This window comes from Cervus elaphus, chromosome 7 (assembly GCF_910594005.1).
Source record: "Cervus elaphus chromosome 7, mCerEla1.1, whole genome shotgun sequence".
Classification (NCBI taxonomy): Eukaryota; Metazoa; Chordata; class Mammalia; order Artiodactyla; family Cervidae; genus Cervus; species Cervus elaphus.
In genome coordinates, this window is record NC_057821.1 from 28,633,613 (window position 1) to 28,657,495 (window position 23,883).

Here is a 23,883-nt window from a genome sequence, read left to right on the forward strand (position 1 = left end):
GGAGGAGGCCTGGGTGGATTCAGAGATGACGATAGAGGGTGCTGGAACTTTCCTGGTGGTCCAGTGGTTAAGACTCTAGCGCTTTCAGCACAAGAGGCTGCGGTTCGATGCCTGGTCAGGGAACTAAATCCCACAGCATTCCCACACAGCCAAAAACCAAGTAGAGTATGTCGTGGGCACAGATGTTACGTGGAGGTTGTGGGGCTCTGAGAGACTGTGGATGAGGCCAGGAGAGGGGACTCGCCTGAAACAGCCCCCTGCCCATGTTCTCCCTGGTTAGAGGGGCTTCCGGGCGGTTGGAGGGCATCGGCCGGAGCCCACCAGGCCGGGCGTTCAGCTGGGGGAAGCTAGGGTGGTGAGTCTGCAGCCGGGGACTGTCGTCCTCTGGTGCCGCCCACCGCCAGAAGGTGAGCCGGATTCGATTCTGCAGCCGCAGGTCAAGTGGGGCCTCCAGAGACAGAGGCCTCCATCAGCCCTCCCCGCCTGGGGCACCCAGCGCCCCAGCTGCTCAGGTTCCCCCTCTGCTCTCGCACCCGGAGCCCCCTCCAGCCCTTGGGGTCTTGGGCGCCCCCGGCCAGGGCAGTGCTCTCCTCTCCCCCAGGACTGGGGCCCCGGGAGCGGGGGCAGCGATGAGCCGGGAGCCGATTCCCTGGCTTGCCACTCATTCCGTAAGTAATTTTTCCTAACCCGAGCCCAGCTCCAGAGCTTGTTAAAGGACTTGTCCTTAGATTTCCAAGTGATCATTATCCTGGTAGAGACAAGTGGGAAGGGAGACATTCAAGGCCACACCTTGGGGCCCAGAGTCCCTGTTTGCTTTGGGGAGATGAAGAACTTCCCCACTCCCCCAAACGGGCGCCCTTTGACCCCTAGTGCTCCATTTTGGTGCCTTGAGGGGGAGGCATTGGTCGGGTTGGCTGTTTTGTTTTATTTTGTTTGAGTTCTTTGATTAGGGTCCGGGCTGGGAAAATTCAGTGTTTAAGAGTCTGGGGTTAGCGGTATCTGCTTTCTTCCCAGGGCGGGTGACCTCCTGTCCTGGCAGCTGTCACGTGATCAGTCACCATCTGCCAAGAGGCTGGAAACCTAGCTGCCTCCTCCTTTTTTCCTACAGCACCCCAGCCTTCTCTGGGAACCAGGCATCCCTCTCTGCCTCGAGGCTCTCTCTAGGCACATATGTTGGGGCTCCCTCTGCATCTGGCTTGCCTGCTTTTCAGAACCCACGTTACGGATCTGCAGCGGGAGATACAGAGAGCTCCTCAGGCCTGAGGGCCCTCCCAGCCCAGAGCTGGGTCTTGGCAGATGATCCAGTGACAGGAGGATCCAGACCAGGACTGGTGTCCGTGATGGCCTTCCAGCCTCCCACAAAGGGGGTTGCCAAAAAGCTGCCCAAGACCCTGCTGCTTGATTCTGGACTGAGTCAAGGTTGGAAGGCCTTTGGCAAACTAGAGAGCCTTTCTCTTGCCTTTCTCTTTCACTCTTGCCTTATCCTCTTCTAGCAAGGGTGAGACTCAAAGCTGCATGGATGATGGGCAGGTGTTCTGTTGTGACCTACGTCTGGACACAGAATGATTTTAAAGCAGGGCTGCTGTCTTAATGAGTACCGGACGTGGCAGATGTGCATAAATTTGGGCTTAATTCATTGGAGTCTTATTTTATTTTGTGTAGTACTGCCTTGTGATAACTCTTATTGAATTACTTAATTCCTACTTTCCTGTTTTGGTGTCTCAGATGAGAGCAATGTCTTATACTTCTTTGTAATCCTCAACAGAATGTATAATAGGTACTTAGAAATACTTGCTTACTAACCCATTTTCTCCTCATTTTGTCACCATGCAAATGAGCCAAGCATGAATTCAGACTGACTCTTCTTGAAATCCAGGAATGAGCCATTTTAGGAGAAATGGAAATTCAGCCTTCTCTTCCTCACACTCCAAAGAATCCCTGACATCTAGCCATTCCTGCTTAAGGTTCTCTGCAAGGTCACAGCTAAAGCCAGGCACATGTCAGGACTTTCTCCCAACTGATAGTCCAGTAATTATTATGCTTTACTTTATAACTCTTTTACACTTTATTATAGAAAGACCAATGGATAGAAAGAAGCTATCTGTCATCAGCTGACTCTCCTTCTGCCCAATCAGTAATAGATGAAAGAGCTTTAATAAATTGGAGAGAAAAACCCAGATGAAATGTCTGTAAGGAGAAAAATCAGAATCTGGGGTGAAGGTGTGAGGAGAGAGGATAGGGGCAGTAGAGAAGATGGGTGACTCCTACAGGAAAAAGCCAAGACTTTGGGGCTTTAGGGGAAGAGATAGGAAAATAAATGATGAGTGGGGAACACTGTCAAGGAAGGCGTGGGGTGGAGATTTATGGAAGAGGCTGCAGGCCAAACAAAAATCCCTCCCTACGTGCCCACCCACAACCCAGCAACAGGATGCCCACTGTAGAATTTAGAAAAACTAAGGGATTCAGAAGGAAGAGGGACGAGCCATCTGGGTGGGAGGTATCATTCTGTGGAGTGATCTTTCCTGGAATTTTTCTGAGAATGTAGAGGGTGGAAAAGGAAATTCTCTTTTCTTCTCAGATCTTTTTTTTTTTTTTATTAAAAAAAAAATCAAGGGCCCTGGGAACTGAGAGACAAACCTGTCCACACACAAACTCTAAGTGAGAGGTGGAAATAGCATAGGTTGGTCCTGAAACCCAGAGGCTCTGTCTTTTGACTCCCCCTGCCTGTAATCCTGACTCGGTCAGGTCTGGAGCATTGCTTTCTAAGGCTCCCCAACTGTGCTGCCCCTCCCAGGACTCAGAGTCCTATATTGATCTCCACCCCATACATCCATCAAACACCTTTTCATTTTCAGATCATCATCTTCTTCAGAGAACACTCGCTGGTATTATTCATTCTTTCTTTTCTATACCCCAACCTCACATCCTTTTTGCTTTATCACCTTGCTCCTTGACTGGTTTAAATAAGCACAGCAGTTGAAGTGTTAGCGTGTTAACTCTCAGTTCTTTGCCCTTCTTGGAGTCCAGGGGATAGAAATGTGGGTCTCACTTGTGGGACTCACACTTGTGGGTCCCTGTTATATGGGTCTCATCCAGGAAAGGGAAAGGTCATGGAAAAGCTGGGGGTGGGCAACTTCTGAATGATCATCGTGGGCCAGGGGTCTGGGATGGGCCGAGAGTCTGTTGCTCCATCAGGTAAACTGGGTAGGAATTGGAGCCCCCAACATTCTCCGAGTCATTATTCTCAGTGTTCTGGATCAATGCACGGCGTGTTCGAGCCAAGTAGCAGGCCTGTGATTGGGAGGAGAAAAGAGAAGTGAGTACCATCTGCCATGCCATTTGCTTTTATCAACACCCATAACTCAGGTCCTCAATTCTGTTCTCCCTGACTTTGAACCTTTGACTTGCTCCTTTCCCAAGATTCCATTCAAACCCTAATCCTTATTCCAGTCCCAGATTCAGTATAGAATTCCAGACTTCATTTCCAGTTTCCTCTTCTGTCCTATTTTCTTTATCCGAATGTTGCCTATTCTCACCCCCAGACTCTGTCTCCAGCCCCTACATTTTCCCTGCTTCACAGCTTTTTTTTCTCAGTCACTGCTTGCTTCCCAATTCCATTTTTCATGTCCCATGCATCTTTTTTTTTTCTCCATTGTTTCCACCACCACACTCCCTCTATTATCTTTTCCCACACCATGCCACTTTTCCTTGACTTATCATTCCCTCTAGTTCTGATCCATAACATCATCTCAGCTCCCTGTTCCATGGATTCACCCCCTGGGCATTACTCTCTCTTACCAGGACAATCAGGCCTATGAACACCAGAAGGAGAATCACACTCAACAGGATCACAACCACTATGGCCCATGCGGGGAAGGAATCACTCCCTTCTGTTTCTCCCTCATGGACACCTCCTTGTAAGTCATCTTTGTTCTGCTGTGGATGGCTCTTGTTGTTGGGGACTTCTGACACAATCGACCTGGTGGGTGTAACAGAACCAGTGGATACACGCCGAGAAGCCTCAGTGTTACTGGTACAAGGAGATATAGTGCTGACGGATGCGTCTCCTGTGTGTTTCACTGGAGGTCTTATGTTCTCTGTGGCTGCTGTGTTCTCATGGCCCGATGTGATCTTTTCTCCGTGTCCTGTGGGGCCTCCAAAGGTTTCAGTGGTCCTCTCATGGTTTGATGTGGTCTTTCCTTTGTGTTGGGTGGACTTTTCTGAGGCTCCAGTGGCCCTCTCATTGTCCCCCGTGGTCTTTCCTTCATGTTCCGTGGACTTTTCTGGGGTTCCTGTGGTCCTCTCATGGCCCCCTGTCGTTGACTGCTTGCCGTCAAACCCTTTTCCTGGTTTTTGTGTTGCCTTTTCAGTAGTCTTGTTTGAGGTGGTACTTGATGTGACAACTTTGGCTGGTTTGCTTGTCACTGTTGATCTACTTGTTGTGCTCTTAAGACAAGTGATATTCTTTTTGTTGGATACTGTAGTTGTAAGTCTTTCGCTATCTGACCTTTTATCTGTTTTAGCGGTGGCATTAGACTCAGAAGCATATTTATTCTCGATTCCTTGTTTGCTGGAGTTCTGTTCAGAAGCAGGAGGAGCAACTTGAGTTGTGGCGCTTTGGGAGTTGTTTACAGCGCGGTGAGCCAGCTTGCAGCGGCGCGTGGTAGTGCATCGGTGCTTTGGCTTATGGGTTTCTGTAGATTTCAGGGGGTCTGGAGAGCTGTGTTCTGAATGAAGAGTCGTGTGGTTAGAGGGCGTAATGGAAACAGGGGCTGGAGTCAGAGAGAACAAATGATCAGATGTGGAGGATTCGCCAGTTTTCCGGGGTTCTTGAAGTGTGGCAGCACCTGTGAAGGGAGAGAGGCAAATAAGAAACTTCCTCCATGCTCTCCCCTGCTTCCCTTCCTATGTCATCTGTAGGGCTCCCTTTGTTATCCCAGATGTGTCTCCCCAGCCAGTCTCTTTGGAATACCCTGCTATCTAATTCCCGTTCTCACTTCCAGTCTCTGGACCTCTGTGTGTGGCTGTGCTTTCAGCAGGAATGCCGCCTCTCTCCCCTCCACCTCTGCTCCTTACTCTTCAATTTCGATCTTCCTAGCTTTATGGCCTTTTTCCTGATCTTTCTCAGCAAATAAGCTCCAGCTTCATCTCAGCGCTCAAAAAATTCTTTGTTAGTTACTTTTTCCTGCTACCTGCAATGTGACATGCCAGTTGTTTGTGTGACTGTCAACTTCTACCCGGGCTTCCCAGGTGGCACAGTGGTAAAGAACCCAGCTGCCAATGCAGGACATGCAAGAGACATGGGTTCAATCTCTGGGTCGGGCAGATCCCCTGGAGGGGGAAATGGCAACCCACTCCAGTATTCTTGCCTGGAAAATTCCATGGACAGAGAAGCCTGGTGGGCTACAGTCCAGGAGTTGAGTAGAGTTGGACACAACCTAGTGACTGAGCTTACAACCTCTACCCCTGTCCAGTTTATCGCATTGTAAGATTTTGAGAGGAATTATTGACTGGTATTTTGCTTTGCCAGTGTTGTGCTAGAGTTTATATACTTATGGAATAGAGTTGTCTTTCCACGGCAGAGCTGAGCGGAAAGGGAATAAATGTCCTAATCTCCATCTTTCCATAATAGTCCAGCTCCATTCCAGATGTAACTGTGTGAGAGACTAAGAAAGACTTCTAGCGAAACCTCCCACAGTAAGTAGACACCGGTGACTCACGAGAATATAAAAAGAGGGACAGAGAGTGGGCAGAAGAGGGGGCTGGGAAACTTTCATTATGGTGATGAAGGTGGATCTGGATCCCAGGAAGCAGAAGAGAGGACTCAACCCTTATGGTTCCCCACTGGCTCCCCCTTCTCACACACCTGAAGCCCTCTGAGACAGATGAAGGTGGCCTTTTTGAAAGAAAAAGAGGTTTACTTGGGAGTCCTAGGAGGTGTGAATGAGGCAGCTGGATTGGCAGGGACCAAGTATGTTTAAGGACAGGGTGTGAACCCCATCAGTGAACAGATATGGACCTTAACTCCGTGGAAGAACAACCAATGGAGACAGAGGAGATGTCTCTGATATCTAACCAGGAGAGTAAGGGCCAGGAGAGCACTGAAGAGTGAGAGATAGCATCGTTACATAACTGAGATTTCCAGGCTCTGTTAGCTCAAGGTGGCGACCAGAACCTGGACGCACTCCCAATCACAGGAAACCACAATCCACCCACCTGCCTGCTGACTGCTTAGGAGGGCTGATGGTTGAGGAACTCAGTCCTTGAAAGAAATACGGGTGGACAAGAAAGGGTCAAGAGCGGGAAGGAAGCCCAAGTCCTTTGATGGGATTCGAGGTTGGGGGGAGAGAGGAGGGCTGAACCATCAGGCCCTCTCTTCACTGGCTGGAGTCATTCTCCGACTTTCTTGGCAGCAATACTGATCATGTGTGTGTATGTATGTGCTCAGTCACTCATTGTGTCCAATTCTTTGCGACCCCATGGACTGTAGCTGGCCAGATTCCTCTGTCCTTGGGATTCTCCAGGCAAGAATGCTGGAGTAGGTTACCATGCCCTCTTCCAGGGGATCTTCCTGGCCCAGGGATCGAACCCATGTCTCCTGTGGTTCCTACATTGGCAGGAGGGTTTTTTACCACTGAAGCACAAGGGAAACCCATGGCTATCATTTACTGGGGCCCTTCTTGGGGCCAGGCACTCTGCCAGTTACCTCATAGCCATTCTTTCTGGGTTGTCTTCTAGGGTAATTGATCTCCCAGCTCCCCACAGGCATCTCAGAAACTGTCAATGTCCCTGTTTTACAGCAAAGAAACTCAAGTTTCTTGGAGAAATGATAACTTACACACAATGGTGACTTGGCCATGGCAATGGTCAACCTTTCTAGAACACTTACTGAGAGACAGGCAGGTCTTATGAAGGAGGACATGTATTAAACCATTTACTTTTCACAGCAACCTTTTGAGATTGAGAATTTATTATCCTCTCCTTTTTATAGATGAGGAAACAAGGTTGAGAGAAGTTAAGCAATCTCCCCAAGGACACTCAGCAGATAAGAGGTTGAGCCAGAACTGGAACACATATTCTGGGCTCCCAGGCCAAGGCTTTTACTGGTGAAGACCACACTCAGTTCAGTTCAGTTGCTCAGTCATGTCCAACTCTTTGCAATCCCATGGACTGCTGCATGCCAGGCCTCCCTGTCCATCACCAACTCTTGCAGTTTACTCAAACTCATGTCCATTGAGTCAGTGATATAGCCCATAAGTCAGCCCAGTATCTTGGGGAAGAAAGAACACTGACATTGGTGGGATCCCTGAAGGATGCTGTTCACGTACTTGTTCATTTAATCTTCACCATGAACTTGTGAGGCAAGTATATGATCTTGTTATTTTACAGGTGAGAAAAGGGAGCTCAAAGAGGGTGAGTAATTGGCAAAGATAGGCTTTTCACTACACCCCAGATGCTTTTAAGTGTGATAAGGGATGATTAAATATCCATGGAGTGAAGAAATAGGCAGATGGGCAGTTCAGAACAGCCAATTCCACTGGCCTTAAGGAGTCAGAGGACAGGATGGAGTCCAGGCACTATCCCTCACTAGCTTTGCATCTTCACTCAGGCCACTTAAATGCTCTGAAGGCTCATGGCCTGAACAGTGAATAACGATGTCAACCTACCAGTTTAGTGTGAAGACTATAGGAAGTATGGAGCACTGAAGATTCTGAAGTGTAGAAGACTCTTTAGTAGTCTTTGAAATTGTAGCCTTTGAAACAATCTCAGACTTTCCTGTTTTTCTCTTGGTAGTAAGGGAAGGCTGACCCTGTGGCCTTGCCCTCCAGCCTTCTACAGCCCCAGGTGTCTCTCCTACCTGCCCTGGTTTCTACACCTCTGTGCCTACCTTGACCACACCTTCAAAATGGCAGCCCTCCACATTCCTGAGCTGCTTCCTGTTTTATCTACATAGCACTCATCACCTTCTAACATATATTAAGTGCAGTTTACTTCCCCCAGTGGCAGGGACTTTTATGTGTCTTATTCATCACTATGTCTCTAGCCTAGAACAATGTCTGGGCCATAGGCGGCACTTCATAAATATTTGTTGAATAGATAAATGAAGGAATTTTTTAAGACTGATGAAAACTTTTCAGAAGCCATGCCAATAGATTTTCATTATGCCTATTGAGTAAAAAAAAAAAAAAAAGTAATTGTGACCTCCAAAAGTTGGGAGACTAAGGGTTAACTTCTACTGTGTTAAGTAATGGAGCCCTGAGATGAAAAGATGTTGAAAGAAGACCTCTCACTGACCAGTTTTGGGATATCGCTTATTTAACCACAGGAGCCACATAGTCAATAACTAGACCTAGATAACTAGATTTTAGAATTCCAGATTTACATCACATAGCTGTGGAACCGTTGCTTATAAAATCTGGAGCTGAAGCTCAAGGTAACCCGTGGTCCTGAGTCTTGAGGCAAATCAGTGACTAAACCTCCGGGTTGAGATGATCGTGTCTTCTAGTAGATCTACCATTGGTAGCAACTTGATTTTCCTAGGAAGTTTTCACCATGAGATATTCATTTTGCTGACTATGAAAATGATCTAAAGAGAACTGTTTTGGTCACTGAGGTATAGACAAAGATGAAAATCTGGCTTTAGCATAAGACACTGGAGGTAGATACTCACCCTGGATAAAAGAATGAAAACAAATCTTACAATATCAAAACTGTGTGTACAGTTCCAAAGGTCTGTTATATCTGCTTCTTTCACTAGTTTGAAAAGAATATGGACATCCTACTAAGTAACTTGTGCCATGGGGTCTCTGTCATAACAGCCTCACCCAAAAGACTATTTCTGATATTTCTTAATGTCCCATCCCTCAAAAATGGCTTACTCCATTTGCTTGCTTGTTAAAGTGTCTATATAGTTTAAGCACAACATGTGACCTAAAACACAGACATAGTAAAAAGATGAAAGAGAAATACACTCACATATTTGACTGAGCAACTGGGGTTTATTAGAAGAGATTTTCTATTTTCCCCATTTTTCAGTTTCTAGGATGAGACTATATTATTTTTGTCATAGAAATTAAATCAAATGACACTTACTGTAGGAAAATGTCTTTTTTAGATTCTCCCTAGCACCTCAGCCCTATCTGTGCTTTCTGCAGTGATGATTTAATCTAGATCCTGCACCTGTGGTTCTGTGGCGGCATGATGCAGACTCTGGGGTTCTAGGATCTAGTTATCTGCGTCTGAGTATTGATTGGTCCTGTGGGTAAATGACAGGGCGTTGTGGGCTAAAGGTCTTCATCCACTCCTCTTGACACCTCTCCCTCCCCACCCTGGCCTCACTCTCTGCTGGACACAGCCATGTCCTGGCCCTGACTCACACTCCACTTCCCTCCCAACCTCACCCCAGCTTCAAGCCCTCCCCACCCATTACCCGCTTGTTCCACTCTGCAGGATCCGAGCACCTGGGGGACCTTCCTTCCCCACCATCCCCTCGGTCCCAGCCAGCCAGGCTCTAGCATGGCCGTCTCCCAGACCTCACCCACAGAGCCCCGTGTCCTACTCCAGAACTCACATTTCAAGGGTGCCCTGCGCCTGTCCTATGCCCTAGAGCAGGGGTCCCCAGCCTCTGGGATCTAAAGCCTGATGACCTGAGGTGGAGCTGATGTAATAATAATAGAAATAAAGTGCATAATAAATGTAATGTGCTTGAATCATCCCGAAGCCATGCCCCCTCACCATCCGGTCTGTGGAAAGATTTTCTTCCATGCAACCAGTCCCTGGTGCCAAAGAGGTTGGGGACCACTGCCCTAGAGTAAATCTCCCTCAAAAGTGAAAGTGAGAAAAATAAAATAAGTGAATGTGTGCAGAGCTGATTCGAGACTCATTCCCTCCTGCCTCTACAGGATCCTCTCCCTGGGCAGGAGCATGACAGAGGGAAGGAGAGCAGCAGGTAGGACAGTCAGCCTAATGGGAAGGGGAAGAGAAGGTGGGTGAGACCGGGGTGATGGCTCAGGGCGGCTCTGGTGCCTCTGAGGTGGGGGGGGAAGGGCCTCCAATTACAGCGCTGCGGAGACCTGGTGGAGACGCTGAGAGATTCCTCGGCCCCTGCACCTACTGTCCACCATCAACCCCATCACCTGCTCCTGGCCCCTCCAGCCTCAACGCGACCCTGAGCTTAGGGAAGGAGAAACGTCACCGTCGGTCAAACACCTATTGGAAGGAAAAGCTGCTGCCTCCCCTGCGCCAGAGTGTCCATACTCAGGTCTTTCTGGGCCCTGGTCTGGGATCATCAAGGCTATTACTGTGAATGACTCTATGCAGTACCTAGAGAGTCCCTCGGAACCTATTTCTGCCAATTGTCTACCTTGTAAAGACCCTCCTCTGAATTGCCCAGGCCCCTCCAAACCGCCCCGGTGTTTGGGTCTCCACTCCCCAGTTTCGGTCGCAGAACTCTCTCTTAATTAAGTGAACTAATTTTGCAATTTCACTTTACCTGGTGAGGTCTATTTGGCTTGTCAAACTTTTCTTTTTAATTCTTATTGGAATATAGTTGATTTACAATGCATTAGTTTCAGGCGTACAGCAAAGTGAACCAGATATATCTCCATTCTTCTATTTTTTTTTTTAGATTCTTTTCCCATACTGGCCATCGTCAAACTTTTCTATATTCACTTTCTGCCCAAAGCCTTGGGATGTTTCCCAACTGTAAGATGGGGATAAAACCACACACACCTTATTGAGTTGTCATGAGGATTAAGTAAATAAATGTAGATGAAATGCCTAGAATGACACTTGGTGTGCAGTAACCAGTTGGCCAGGTGCATCCTCCCATTTTACAGAAGCCCAGACCAAGTACCTGGGCCAGAGCCAGGGCTGGAACGCAGATCGGTGCAGAACAGGGAAAGAAATGCTTTTTATGCGCCCTGAGGACAGTGGTGGGGGTGGCATGGCAGGATCCCAGCTTGCCTCTGCGATATTAGACAAGAATTTTACCTCTCTGAGTCTCACTTTCCTCACTATAAAATGGGATATCATTAATCACCTCAGGGGATTTGAGGACATGAAACGAGATGAAGTACTTTGAACACCCGTGAATTCCTTGCACAAAGCAGATGCTCAGGGAGTGTCAGATCCTCACTGCTGCCTGCCCAGGACTGCCAGCAGCCAGTGTCTTCATCCAGACGGAAAGAAACCCATCTTTGGTGTCTGCAGCCTTGCAGGTCAAGTTTTAGCAGAGCTAAGCAGAGCATTGGCTGTGTTTCATCTCCAACATGCCCCTCAGCTGGCAAATTTGAGCAGTGTACACCCTAGACAACCGTATGCAGCAGCTCAGAACCCACCCCTCTTCCCACCACATATTCACTTGCTGTTCATATCTATGATTGGTCAACCATATGCATGCTAAGAAACAACTCCTCTCTGTTTTCTATGTCCCTGTGTGATGGTGACCCCTCGCCTCTGAGGGCATCTTACCTGCCTCCCAAGAGGTGAGAAGGAAGAGGAAGAAGCACTGGAGGCCAAAGACGGAACGGATGCAGAGGGCTGGCTGGGCCATGTCGGAGCTGGATGGCTGCTTGAGGCCGTGGGTTGGGGTCCCCTCAGCTTATATGGGCCCAGCTTTGACGTCACGGGGGCTGGGGCTCCTCAGATTGAAATCTTAAACAAATGGAACTGCCCCGCCTCGCAGGGGAGCCCTGATAACCGGAGACCACAGCGGCTTCGTCATGGAGCAGGGAGCATGGGTGTCTACCCAAGGGGTGGGATCTGGGGGCAGGGAAAGGCAACTGGGAGGGACCGACTCTTGCCCCAGCCCCAGCAGAGGTTGAAGGGGTTAGGTGGGTGGTGTCCAGGGTTCTGGGCTGGTGGGGAGCAGACGGTGGCTTCTAGAAAGACTGAGATCTGGCTGGGGCGGGATGGGGAGGGGGACGGTTGCATGCCTGGGTTTGGGGAGAGATTCAAATTCTGATTCTTCAGCTGCACCCTCCCCTTCTGACTTCTCTTACGTCAGGCCAGCTCTCCACACCCCTTACTCACACATGGTCACTCTTTTTGCCCTGGGTGGAGCTGCCCATGAGTATGAGGTGAAAGAGCAGAGATGGGGAAAGCCCTCCAGTGGCTGGCTCCTGCAAAGACAGGTGTTTCCAGGTGTCCAGAGATGACACATCAAGAAGTGGGGACAGTGGGGACGGAGACAAGGCAGACATGGAACCCCAGGGACTGACGTATCCCTCAGCAGGGGTGGCCGCTGGTCCAGGCCACCCAGAGGCACTGAAGCCAGGGTCTTTGGCAGAGATGCTCAGCAGACAGATGCTCAGCAGACACTCCCCAGCCCCCTCCTCTCCCACCTCAGCACAGCCAATGGCAGGCCCGCTGCTGTCTCTGCCCGCAAGCCCTCTTTCACCCCTAAACAGAAATGCAGATCGCTCATGTGTAGGAGTTCCCTGGAGTCTCCCTCTCCCCTATGTCCTGATTCCCTGCCTGAAGCAAACGTTAGCTCAGAGGTTGTCAAAATTCATACACTGCGCTCCCAGGAGACAGTGCCTGGGGCTGGCATAGGGGGAGGACAGTCTCCCTGGGATTCTAAGGAGAGAGGAAGCTGTGGGTCCGGGGCTCTTCTTGGGTCACTGCCCCTATTGCTCACTTAATTTCTTCACGGTGAGTCTTCTCTACTGGGGAATCAGCAGCCTGCCGGCGAGGTCTTTACCATGATCGCTGCTGCAGCCCCAGCACCAGGGCCAGGGCCTGGCACATGGGACTCGATCAGTCGTGTTGACTCGGCTGAATGGAGTGGAAGCCAGGGCTAGCTCCTACCTCTGGGGGCGAGTGGAGCAGGCAGAGGGGGTGGAGAGGGCCGGACCCGGAGGGCAGGGTGCCAGGGCCCTGGGGCTGTGGGGCTCATGGAAGGACTAGAGGGCCGAACTTGTGAATCCATCTCAGTATTGATATGATTGGTCCCTAGGACCTAGGCAGGGCTGGAATGGAAGGGAAGAGGAGAGGCCACCTGCTCATTAACGCAATTAGTGGGAGAGTAATTAGGCTCCATGGAGTCAGACCAAAGCCTGACTGCTCAGAACTGGGCAGCCTGCCTCCCAGGCAATGCGTCCTGCAGGGTGGGGAGACTCCATCTGGATCCGGGAGGGACTGAAAATCCCCCTTTCCACTAATCTGGCCCCACCTCCATGCTTTCCTTCAGGGACCCAGGTTTCCAGGAGAGTGATTCTCAACAAGGAGGGGCAACTTTGCCCCCTGGGGACATGTAGCAATGTCTAGAGACAGCCTTGTTCCACCTTGGAGGGGGTTGCTCTTGGCATCCAGCGGGTAGAGGCCAGAGGGGCTGCTGGCCATCCTGCAAGGCACAGGACAGCCCCACGGCTAAGAACTCTCCAGCTCACATCAGTAGTGCTCAGGTTGAGACTCTCTGCCTTCGTTGTGTAAATAAACATTCCCCATTCTCTTTTAGCCACAACGTCCCCCAGAGGACACACGCACCAGAGGTGGAGGAACCTAGAGGTATGTGCAGGCTCTTGATGTCAGAAGAAGTTGTTGTGTCTGAGCTATAATAGGTTGTGTGTACATAAGGGCTGTCATGTCCGACTCTTTTGCAACCCCATGAACTGCAACCCACCAGGCTCCTCTGTCCATGGGATTCTCCAGGCAAGAATACTGGAGTAGGTTGCCATTTCCTCCTCCAGGGGATATTCCTGGCCCATGGATCAAACCCGTGTCACTTGCATCTCCTGCATTGCCAGGAGATTCTATACCACCGCACCACCTGGGTTGAGAGGGTCACAAAACAACCCGACCAGCTACTGATGTCTGACCTGTTCTAGGTACAGAGAAACATGCTGAGCACCTTACCTTGTTGTAACCTATGAGGTTAGCAATGTCAGCCTCATTTTACAGCTTGAGAATAAACAAGCTCGATTCAGGGAAGTGATTTAAATGCCTAAGGTCACACATCTGGTAAGAGGCAGAGACCAGACCTGGCCGGTACCTATCCAACGGCGAAGCCCATGCAGTTGGACAAATACACAATGTCTGGGAGACCAGGGGAGCGCTACTGTTTTATTTAGCAAGAGTCGTGTCCACCAGCCACCTGGAGCAGTCTAGGCAGGGGGCGTCACAGAACAGGGTTCCTCACCTGTACTGAGGTGAGAGAATTGAAGGTCTCAAGAGGGTCAGAAGCCAGCCCAAGGGGGCTCCTTATAGAAAGGGGGACCCCCATCCTGTTCCCCAGGGGTCCCAAGCAAAGTGTCCTCAGCTAAGTTCTCTGATAGTTGGGAAAGAGGATGGGAATAGGAAGAAAGGGTGAGGAGAGGAGGTTCCAACCACCCAAATAGGGATTCCATGTAGGCTGGAAGACCCCTGGAGACCATGGTGCCCTGGTCCTTTCTTCAACAGATGAGAAAACTGCATCAGAGTCTTGAGTGACTTGAGTGAGTCTGCTCAGGGAAGGAAGGAGGAAGGCCTTCGGGAGAGGGGCATAGGCGATCCCGGCCGCGCCCCTTCACTTGCCAGAGTAGCTCTGGCTAGTGGCATCGTGATGGCAGCCATAAGGGGTCACAGAGCCACAACCACACCCCATATTCATCTCCTTCCGGAACTCGCAGGCCTGTGAGATGAAGGATGGATAGGAAGCTTAACTAAGCTGCCCAGCTCCCAGCTCTCCCCATGGACTGCGGCCTCCCTCAACAACTCAGGTTCTCAGAGCTCCTCTTTCTGCAAAAACAGTAAGGATAATGAACCAGACTAATTTGCTGAGCACTTACTATGTGCCAAGCACCTAAGCAGTTTACATGTGTAAGCTCATTTTACCCCCCAACAGCCCTTTGAGATGGAATTCTATCAATATCATTCTCATTTTATCCAGGATTCAATTACCTCATCAGTAGAATAAGAGACACTTATATTGCTTATATCACAGGGCTGCTGTGAGCTAAAATATGTACAATACCTGGTACAGAATAAGTGCTATTTGTGTCAGTTATTACTTATTGAGTAATATAGAACACAGAGAGGCTGAGTAACTTGCACAAGGTCACACAGCTGTAATGACAGAGCCAGGATTCAAAACCCAAGTTATAACGTAATTCCATGAAGTTGACTCTTCACTGCCTAGAGCTGAATGTAGTGCCTCCTTGGGCTAGTTAGCCTGCAGCGTTCCCCTGCCTCTCTTTCAGTGGCCCAACCCCCCCATCCCTGCCCAATCAATGTCTCCTCTCAGCCACCCAGACTGTGGCCCTTTTTCCCCTCATCCCTCCCTAAGTGTGGTAAGCTGTCATTTTCCCCTGAAGCCCCTGTCCTTCTGGGGCACCAGGGCCCAGCCCCACTGGCCTCAGGGACTCACACATTTGGACCACAGCTTCACTCACCTTTTTGATACCATACAGTAGGCTGACAATTGCTGCCACCAAAGAGAGAGTGATCAACACGATGGCCCAGTCGGGGACAGAGCCCTTCTCCTGTGGCTTCGGGCCTGGGGACCAGAGGGGGACAGTGATCGAGGCAGGTGGGACCTCAGTCCCCCGACTCCCCACTGCCCTCTGTAACATTGCATCTTTCCTTCTGTGACTCTGATGTCTACGTGACTCTGAGACCACGTTGCTTGGCGGAGTTCTGTCTTGTCATCTTGGGAACAGAATTTCAGTGGAGGGGGTTTCAAAGGGCATCACACCAAACCTCACTCACTTCTTTCCTAACACCTGTGGACGTGTCTGTCAGTCTCTAAAGTCCTCACTGACATCCATGCCTCTCTGTCTTTCTGAACCTTCCTCCATATTCCAGGCTGTTGTTATACCTCTCTCATCTGCAATGCCTCTGCACTCTGACAGTCCCCCGGAAGGTCTCTCAGCTTATTCAGAGGCTGCCCCCTCCGCCTTCCTCACCACCCCACCCTGACTCTGATCTTTAAGGGGAGCCAGAACCAGTCCTCTTGCTTTCCCTTCGCTCATTTCCTGCCCTCAGACTGCCTGGTGGGGAGACTTGGATTGAACGGGAGGGAGGAGGGAGACAGAAGGAGGAGGAGGACAGGCTCTCGGGAGGGGATACTTGTTGCCTGGCAAAGGCAAGTTGGGCCACGAGGAATAAAGTCGAAAACCTTTTGAGAAAGTCATCAGGTGACAGCCATCCAGCTTCTGGTCTGACCAGAGGCTTGAGGGGCACTGAAACCCTTTGAAGAACTGGGGATGTTCTTAGGTGTACTCAAAACACAGTAGAGTGGCAACCCACTCCAGTATTCTTGCCTAAAGAATTCCATGGACAGAGGAGCCTGGTGGGCTACAGTCCATGGGGTTGCAAAGAGTTGGAAATGACTGAATGATGAACACTTTCACACTTTCACACTCCTCTCCAGGAGCTGGGGTGCCTGCCTGTCAGTGACCCAGTGCAAACAAGAGCGCCTTACTGGTCGGGACGCTGAGCCCAGAGGAGGCGGTGGCTGCTCCAGCTGCGGTGGCTGTGGAACCACTTGAGACAGCCACACCTGGTGTGGAAGCCCCAGGCACGGGTAAAGCAGTTCCCAGGGCTGTTGTTGGGGAGACAGATCCTAGAAGTGCAGAGGGGAAAACAGGTGGAGATCTGAGCAAGAACGGAAGCAGAAATTCCATCCAGTGCCCTCTCAGTTGAAATCCTGGCAAGTGTTTGGTAAATGAAAATAAAAGGACTGAGAAAAGCTAAAATAGTCTTAAAAACGGAAGTGGAAGGTTTATACTACCAGACCTTAAGACTGGCTGCAAAGTTGCAGACATTAAGGACTGTGGCCCTGGAGTAAGAACAGACAGAAGAGAGCCCAGAAATAGACTTGGTCACTTTACTTTCAATAAAGGGACTCACACATTTCAATGGTGGGGAGAGAGGAAGAGTCTTTGAAATGAATAGTTACAGGGCAACTGGTTATCTGTAAGAGGAAAAAAGGGATCTTGACCCCTACCTCACTCCATACACAGAAATTAATCCGAGATATGTCATAGGCTTAAATTTGAAAGCTAAGATTCTTAGATTCAAAGATTCTAAATTTGAAATTAAAGTTTCTGGAAGAATGCATCGGAGAATATTTTCATGACCTTGAAGTAGGCAAAAAAAATGTCTTAGGCAGGATATAAAAACACTAACTACAAGAGAAAAAGTTGGTAAGTTGAAAAGCAGAAGGGGGTCCTTTGTATAGCTACCAAAGCCAGGACTGCTTCAGTGAGGCTCTGGGAGCTAACGATTTATTCGTGGCTGAGCACAGGAAGCCCCCACCCAGAGCTGCAGGCAAAGCCAAAGAGCTCTTCAGAGACGGACTGAGCAACAGAAGTGTCACCTGGCAACGCTGATGCTGCTCCTGATGGGCTCCCAGAAATGGTCGGAGTTAAAGTCTGAGGATTACTGGGCAAAGCCCCAGGTGTTGAAGAAACTGTAGAGAAACTCACAGAGACAGTGGGAAGATCAGCAGAGATATCCCCAGAGACAGTAGAGAAGCCAGCAGAGACAGTGGGGAGACCTGCAGAGACAGTGGGGAGATCTGCAGAGACAGTAGGGAGACCTGCAGAGACAGTGGGGAGACCAGCAGAGACATCCCCAGAGACAGTGGGGAGACCAGCAGAGACAGTAGAGAGGCCTGCAGAGACAGTGGGGAGACCAGCAGAGACAGTGGGAAGACCTGCAGATACAGTGGGGAGACCTGCAGAGACAGTGGGGAGACCAGCAGAGACAGTAGGGAGACCAGCAGAGACATCCCCAGAGACAGTGGGGAGACCAGCAGAGACAGTGGGGAGACCAGCAGAGATAGTGGGGAGACCTGCAGATACAGTGGGGAGACCAGCAGAGACAGTGGGGAGACCAGCAGTGACAGTAGGGAGACCAGCAGAGACATCCCCAGAGACAGTGGGGAGACCAGCAGAGACAGTAGAGAGGCCTGCAGAGACAGTGGGGAGACCAGCAGAGACAGTGGGAAGACCTGCAGATACAGTGGGGAGACCTGCAGAGACAGTGGGGAGACCAGCAGAGACAGTAGGGAGACCAGCAGAGACATCCCCAGAGACAGTGGGGAGACCAGCAGAGACAGTGGGGAGACCAGCAGTGACAGTAGGGAGACCAGCAGAGATGGTAGGGAGACCAGCAGAGACATCCCCAGAGACAGTGGGGAGACCTGCAGAGACGGTGGGGAGACCTCCAGAGTTAGCTGTCCCCGATGGGATCAGCAGAGCTGTTGGCAGAAGAAAGATGAGAAGATGGAGTTAGAAGAGCTGGCCCTCTCCCTGGATCCTGAGTCCACATCTTGCCTCCTACACCCGCCGTGCTCACCGTAGCCAGTGAAGGCCTGCAGGCCCAGGAGCAGCACCAGTGCGGCAGCCATGGTGCCCGCTGAGATGCACTTCCAGGACCGTCTCCCTGGCTCTTTAAAGGCTTTAAGGCCCTATTAGAAGACTCAGGAGTGCCAGGTGTGCCAGGGCCTCCATCAACACCAGGATCTTCATTCCCAGGGAGAGGCCACCCAACTGTCCCCAGGGGATTAACCTGTCCCAACTTGATCCCAGGAAGCACTGGGTGAGGGGGAGAGTGAGTAAGAGCCTGAGGATTCTCCTTCCAGGCTCTCAGGCTCTTTCCGGTTTGGGATCTAACCCCCAGGTCAGAGTCAGTCCCCAGTCCAGACCTTCTCTGAAGCGGAGAGACCCAGGTCTCCTATCCCAAGGTCCTCGTGCTCCTAGAAATATGACCATGGCGGGGGGTGGGGTGAGGTATATGGGTCCCTAGGGGACGCAGTGGGTGGAGAATGACTGATGCTGCCCAGGGACCTCATCTGACTCTTCGGAGAGTCCAGGGCAGGGCAGGAGGGCGAACACCTGAACCATCCCTCCTTCACAGTGGCTGCAGCCCATAGAACTTTCCATTCCTTTGGCGGAGAAGGGGTGAGGAGAGGAGAGGGGCACCAGGCAAGACAACCATCTGTTCAAGGGCAGTGGGATGAGCAAGTTCAGAACCCAGCTCTGAATCCACTGCGCTGGAATCCACCACTTCCAAGCTGTGCACTCTCGGGCGAGTCATGTGACCTATCAAAGTCTTTGCCCCTAAAACTGGGGTAAGGCAGTGTCTACTTCAGAGGGCCATAATAAGGATTAAAGCAAATAATGTTTCTAAGGTGCCCAGCACACAGCAGCCTTAGCTATGATGACATGGAAAGAGGAGCGCCCGCTGGGAAAGGCAGAGGCACGCTCCCACTCTCCTCTTAGGAGGACTCAGATACCCCGAAGCACCTCTCTGTGTTCCCTGTTCCTCCCTGACGCTCCTGCCTCCTATGTCTGCTGATCCTTTTGTCCATGAATTCCTCCCAATCTGGGTTCCCTGCGGTCCAGTACACGTCTGAGAGCCCCTGGGTTGCCCGTTATTTACATTTATGGTATAGACAGTGTCTCCTTCCATCTCTCCATCTTACTGGTCCTGGTTTTGGCTTTTCTCCCTGACTCTGCCCTGTACCCTCTCTGTCTCCATCCCTCTGCTCAGGGGCCCACTGGTTTTGGGGGGAAGGGAGATAAGACACATAGGGAGGCAACTAAGATGATAAAAGGGCATGTGCCCGTGTGTATTCTAGAGGGTTTACACGACTAGTTTGTCAGTCTGTTGAGCTTATCCCTGTGTCTGGCTAATGACAGCCTGGTCTGTGTCTAATCTCTCTGCTACTGACTTACTGTGTGACCTTAATAAGTCATTTACCCTCTCTGAGCCTTAGTTTCCTATTTTTTTTAAAGAAAGAGGGTAGGGACTTCCCTTGTGGTCCAGGGGCTAAGACCACACCCCCATTGCAGGGGGCCTGGAGTTTGATCCCTAGTCAGGGAACTAGATCCCATATGCCGTGACTAAGACTCGGTGCAGTCAAATAAAATAAATAAAGAAGAAAGAAAGAAGGTAAATTAGACAGGCTCCAAATTCCCTCTACATCCTGTCCTTGTGTTTGCCATTCTGAGTGACGTGGGAAAGGGCTTTGGCTGGGAGGATGAAGGGATTTCTTTTGCGTGAGCACATGAGGCAGGACGTGGTGGGGATATTTGATGAAACTGCGTCTCCGCCCAAGTAGCTAGGATATGTTAGACTAAAACAAAAATATTCAAAGGTGAAAGTTCCCCCTCACCCAGAAAGTCACTGCGGCTGAGGGAGCAGGACACTTGGGTTTGGGGAGAACTCCGTGTAATCTGCCCCTCCCTTTTGGGCCCACATTCCTGAACCCTTGGGTGGCATGGCCGATAGAAATTAATCACAGTTAATAATTAATCCCTAAAGAGCAATGAGAAGCCCAGGCGTGGGTGAGGCCCAGACACCAGCACGAAGGGACGCCTCCCCAACTTCCCTCCCTGGGGCACCCACTCCCTCTCAAGCTTTGAGACGTGGGGGAGAAGTGGGACACGGGATTGAGGAAAGGGGACCGCCCTCCCTTTCCCCAACAGCCCAGTGAATGGCCCTCTCCTGGGTCCTCAGAGCCTTATTGAAAGAACTGGAAAATCCAGTTGCCCAGCCCCCCTCCCATCACCCCACGCGCACCATTGCTGGGACTGAGTAGGGAGCAGGAAGGCAGGCCCAGTGAGGAGAGGCCAGCAGGCCTGCAGACATCTCTTCCACCATCTGAGAAGCGAGGGGATAGAGCCGTGATGGGGACTGGGCTGCCCCTCGTCCTCCTCCTGACCCTCGTCGGCAGCTCACAGGGGGCAGGTGAGTCTGGAGCGCTACACACCTGGTTCCCCAAGACAAGAAGAGGCCGAGAGGGGGTGAGAGAGAGATGGAGGCGCCCTAGTCCTGAGGTCCTGAGGGCTCAGGGCTGAAAGGGTCTGGAAGGGCATCGTCTGGAAGGGCCGAAAGACCTCGGGTTGGGGGTGGGGCAGGAGGGGCACCCGCACCCCTGAGGGAGCCTGTTCCTGGCAACTGGGTCCTCAGTTGTGCATCTGGATCCCTAGGGCCGGGAATGACTTTGCAACTGAAGTTGAAGAACTCCCTTCTGGCAAATTCCTCCTACAATTCCAGCTTCCTGAACTTTCTCCAGAAGGTAGTCCTTTGGGAGGGAAACAGAGGGGGCTGTGTGAACTTGGAGTGCGTTTCTGAGTCGGTTTGGGCGGCTGGCCGCCCCCAGGTGTGAGTGACAGCCATCTTACACCTCACCCTCTGACCCTCTGCCTCCCTCAGTTCTGCCTCCTCCTCCACCTCCCCCTGGGGACCAACGTCACCCTGCATCAAGCAGGGTCCTCACAGCACGTCACCTGCAGAGTCTGAGAGCAGTCGAAGCCTGTGCCCGTCTCAGCTGGGGCATCCGGTCCCCGGGGAGCAGGCACCACACCCTGACCCTGCCTTCCAGCAGGCCCTCACCCTGTTAAGTGGCAGTAAATATGCTGAATTCAGTGACCTGACTTTGTGGGTTCATGAGAGGAGGGGCTGGCAGGAAAAGGGAACTGGATACTCAAGTCTCTGACTCTCCCTTGTTAAGCAAAGGGTTTCCCCGGTGGATGCACCAGGAAACTTTGGCATTCTCCTAACACCACGCCAAAGGCCTACTTGGGGACACACACACACACACACACACATATACACACGCGCGTGCGCGCACACGTGCACGTGCAGTTGAGTTCCTCAGAGCACCTGGGAATAAACCTTTACTGAATTCCTGCTTTGTTCCAGGCAAGAGGCTTTCCCATGTCAACACCTGCAGCAGGTTCCCATATAGCATAATAGATCTCATTATCCCATTTTACCGATGAGGAAATCGAGGCTTAAAAGATGGTAAGTCACTTACTTGAGGTCCATTAGCAATGGAGACGTCTGACACCAGGCAAATGCCTTGGCTTAAGCAAGATTTTAATTTCCTCTCCCTTTGCTTACGCTTTCGGGCTGGGGGCTCAGGAACCTCAGGCAGGGATGTGGGCAGAACACGCCCAGTCAGGGTAGCAGGTGGGGTGGGGGACTTTTGACGTGAGAGACGAGAGGTTCAGCTTGTGAGAGGATGGCCAGCCTGGCAGAATAGGAGGGGAGACAGCATGGGTGCCTATGGGAACATGTAATCCCACAGGCCCACGCTTATGTCGTGGATGAGTTCCTTATTCTCCTAGAACTTCCTTTTTTTTTTTTTCCTGCTCTGGGTATTAGGTGAGGCATGTGGGATCTAGTTCCCTGGTCAGGGATCAAACCCAGGCCCCCAGATCAGAAGCTCGAAGTCTGGTGCTTGCTTTGGCAGCACATATACTAAAATTGGAACAATACAGAGAACATTAGCACGGCCCCTGTGCAAGGATAACACGCAAATTCGTGAAGCATTCCTTATTTTTATTCATGTTGAGGTTTGACAGAAAACAACAAAATTCTGTAAAGTAATTATCCTTCAATTAAAAAAAGATTTTAAGAGCCATTAAAAAAAAGAAGCTCAAAGTCTGTTAAGACTGGACCACCAGCGAAGTCCCAGTCTCCATTGCTTTACCAGCAAAATGAGGATAATGGTAGTACCTGCTTCCTTGAATTGTCCTGAGGATTCCATGGACAGGCTACTGAGGACACTTGCCATGGTACCTGTCAGATAAGTGGGTCTGGACGGTAGGAACTTTTATTAGGGTGGAAACCTGGCCCCGTATAAAAGTCTTAGACCCCTGGGGCTCTGCCTTCTCCTGCTTTTCCTTTTTTTTTTGGCTGCATGACATGTAGGAGCCCAGTTCCCAGATCAGGCGGTCGAACCTGGACCCCTTGCAGTGGAAACACAGAGTCCCAACCACTGGACCACCCGGGAAGTCCCACCTCCTGCTGTTCTTAAGGCAGGTACTCATCTTACTCCACACTCAAGATGCTCTTGACTTCTTACTGGCTGACTCTAAATGCAAGCATGCAGCCCAGACTTGACCATGAAGGGCTATTGGTATGATTGCTTCCTGCTCTCCACAGTACCTGTCCTACCAACCTGCTCCAACCCCGCACAGCACCACCACCACATGAAAATAGAGACTGGCTCCTTTGGAGCAAGGGAAAGGTAACAGCTCCAAATGGAGTATCCCTGAAGATAAGAAAGCATAACAAAACAAAAGTTCTTTCGTTTCCTTGACAACTGTCCTGGGACTATTACCACTGGAGGAGGAGAGGTAGCTGGGGGCTCTGTAGGACCCCAGTATTTCATGACTGACCTCTAGGCTGCACCAGTGGGCAGATGGGTCAGGTGAATAGATCCCAAACAAGTTGAGGGATTAAATGTCTGGATCTCCAAAAGGATGGAGGAGCAGACAGTGCACTGTTTTTGTTGCTTAATTTTTATTTATTTTACATGTGTATTTTTCTGACTGTCTCTGCTAGAATCAAAGTAAGAAAAAGTGTAAGTGTAGTCACTCAGTCGTGTCAGACTCTTTGCGACCCATGGACTGTAGCCCACCAGGGCTTCTCTGTGCATGGAATTCTCTAGGCAAGAATACTGGAGTGGGTTGCTATCCCCTTCTCCAGGGAATCTTCCCGGCTCAGGGATCGAACCTGGGTCTCCTGCATTGCAGGCAGATTCTTTACCATCTGAGCCACAAGGGAAGCCTAAATCAAAGTACAAAAGAGCAAAGATTTTTGTTTCTCTCATTGATAAACCCAAGGGTTCAGAATAGAGCCCTGCATGTAATAGGTGCTCAAGAAAAAGGAAGGTGCTCACTCCCTCCTTTTCTTTCCCCTCTGGTGGGATGTGGTATACTGGTGGGAGCATTCCTTAGACCCAGAGTTGGGAAGAGTGTATTAAGATGGCAGGAAAGTAAGAACAAAAGGGATACGGACTCCTCCATTGCAGAGTCCTGCACTGCTTCCGCCCAGCAAAAGAAACACCTATCTCATCTAAGCCATTATCTTTGTTGCTTTTTAAAAATAACTCTTATTTTTTATTTTTTAATTGAAGTATAGCTGATTCATAATATTAGT

At 50.5% G+C, this 23,883-nt stretch overlaps 2 protein-coding genes and 1 non-coding gene across 3 annotated transcripts; 2 read left to right on the top strand and 1 right to left on the bottom strand.

Annotated features, from left to right (window-relative positions):
- Positions 1–2,984: 2,984 nt before the first annotated feature.
- Positions 2,985–11,625, bottom strand: MUCL3 (mucin like 3). Its single transcript, XM_043908773.1, has 3 exons — positions 11,473–11,625; positions 3,799–4,847; positions 2,985–3,291 (listed from the first exon to the last, which is right to left on the bottom strand). Exons 1-3 carry the CDS (start codon positions 11,552–11,554, stop codon positions 3,145–3,147), a joined length of 1,278 nt encoding a protein of 425 aa, XP_043764708.1. The 5' UTR covers positions 11,555–11,625; the 3' UTR covers positions 2,985–3,144.
- An 8,673-nt stretch (positions 11,626–20,298) lies between these two features.
- SFTA2 (surfactant associated 2) lies at positions 20,299–21,363 on the top strand. The gene is made up of 3 exons (XM_043908774.1): positions 20,299–20,679; positions 20,922–21,010; positions 21,148–21,363. Exons 1-3 carry the CDS (start codon positions 20,619–20,621, stop codon positions 21,232–21,234), a joined length of 237 nt encoding a protein of 78 aa, XP_043764709.1. The 5' UTR covers positions 20,299–20,618; the 3' UTR covers positions 21,235–21,363.
- An 810-nt stretch (positions 21,364–22,173) lies between these two features.
- LOC122697957 lies at positions 22,174–22,280 on the top strand. Its single transcript, XR_006342277.1, has one exon. It is a non-coding gene; the product is annotated as a U6 spliceosomal RNA (small nuclear RNA).
- Positions 22,281–23,883: the final 1,603 nt, after the last annotated feature.

Bases quoted from the DNA above. Each gene is read 5' to 3' on its own strand.
- MUCL3 (XM_043908773.1), bottom strand. From the start codon at position 11,554: ATGGCCCAGCCAGCCCTCTGCATCCGTTCCGTCTTTGGCCTCCAGTGC. The intron at 4,848-11,472 runs GTAAGATGCCCT...CTCCCTTCACAG, and splicing joins TCTCACCTCTTGGGAGGCAG to GTGCTGCCACACTTCAAGAA. The intron at 3,292-3,798 runs GTAAGAGAGAGT...TCCCAATCACAG, and splicing joins TCATAGGCCTGATTGTCCTG to GCCTGCTACTTGGCTCGAAC.
- SFTA2 (XM_043908774.1), top strand. From the start codon at position 20,619: ATGGGGACTGGGCTGCCCCTCGTCCTCCTCCTGACCCTCGTCGGCAGC. The intron at 20,680-20,921 runs GTGAGTCTGGAG...CTGGATCCCTAG, and splicing joins CGGCAGCTCACAGGGGGCAG to GGCCGGGAATGACTTTGCAA. The intron at 21,011-21,147 runs GTAGTCCTTTGG...TGCCTCCCTCAG, and splicing joins TCCTGAACTTTCTCCAGAAG to TTCTGCCTCCTCCTCCACCT.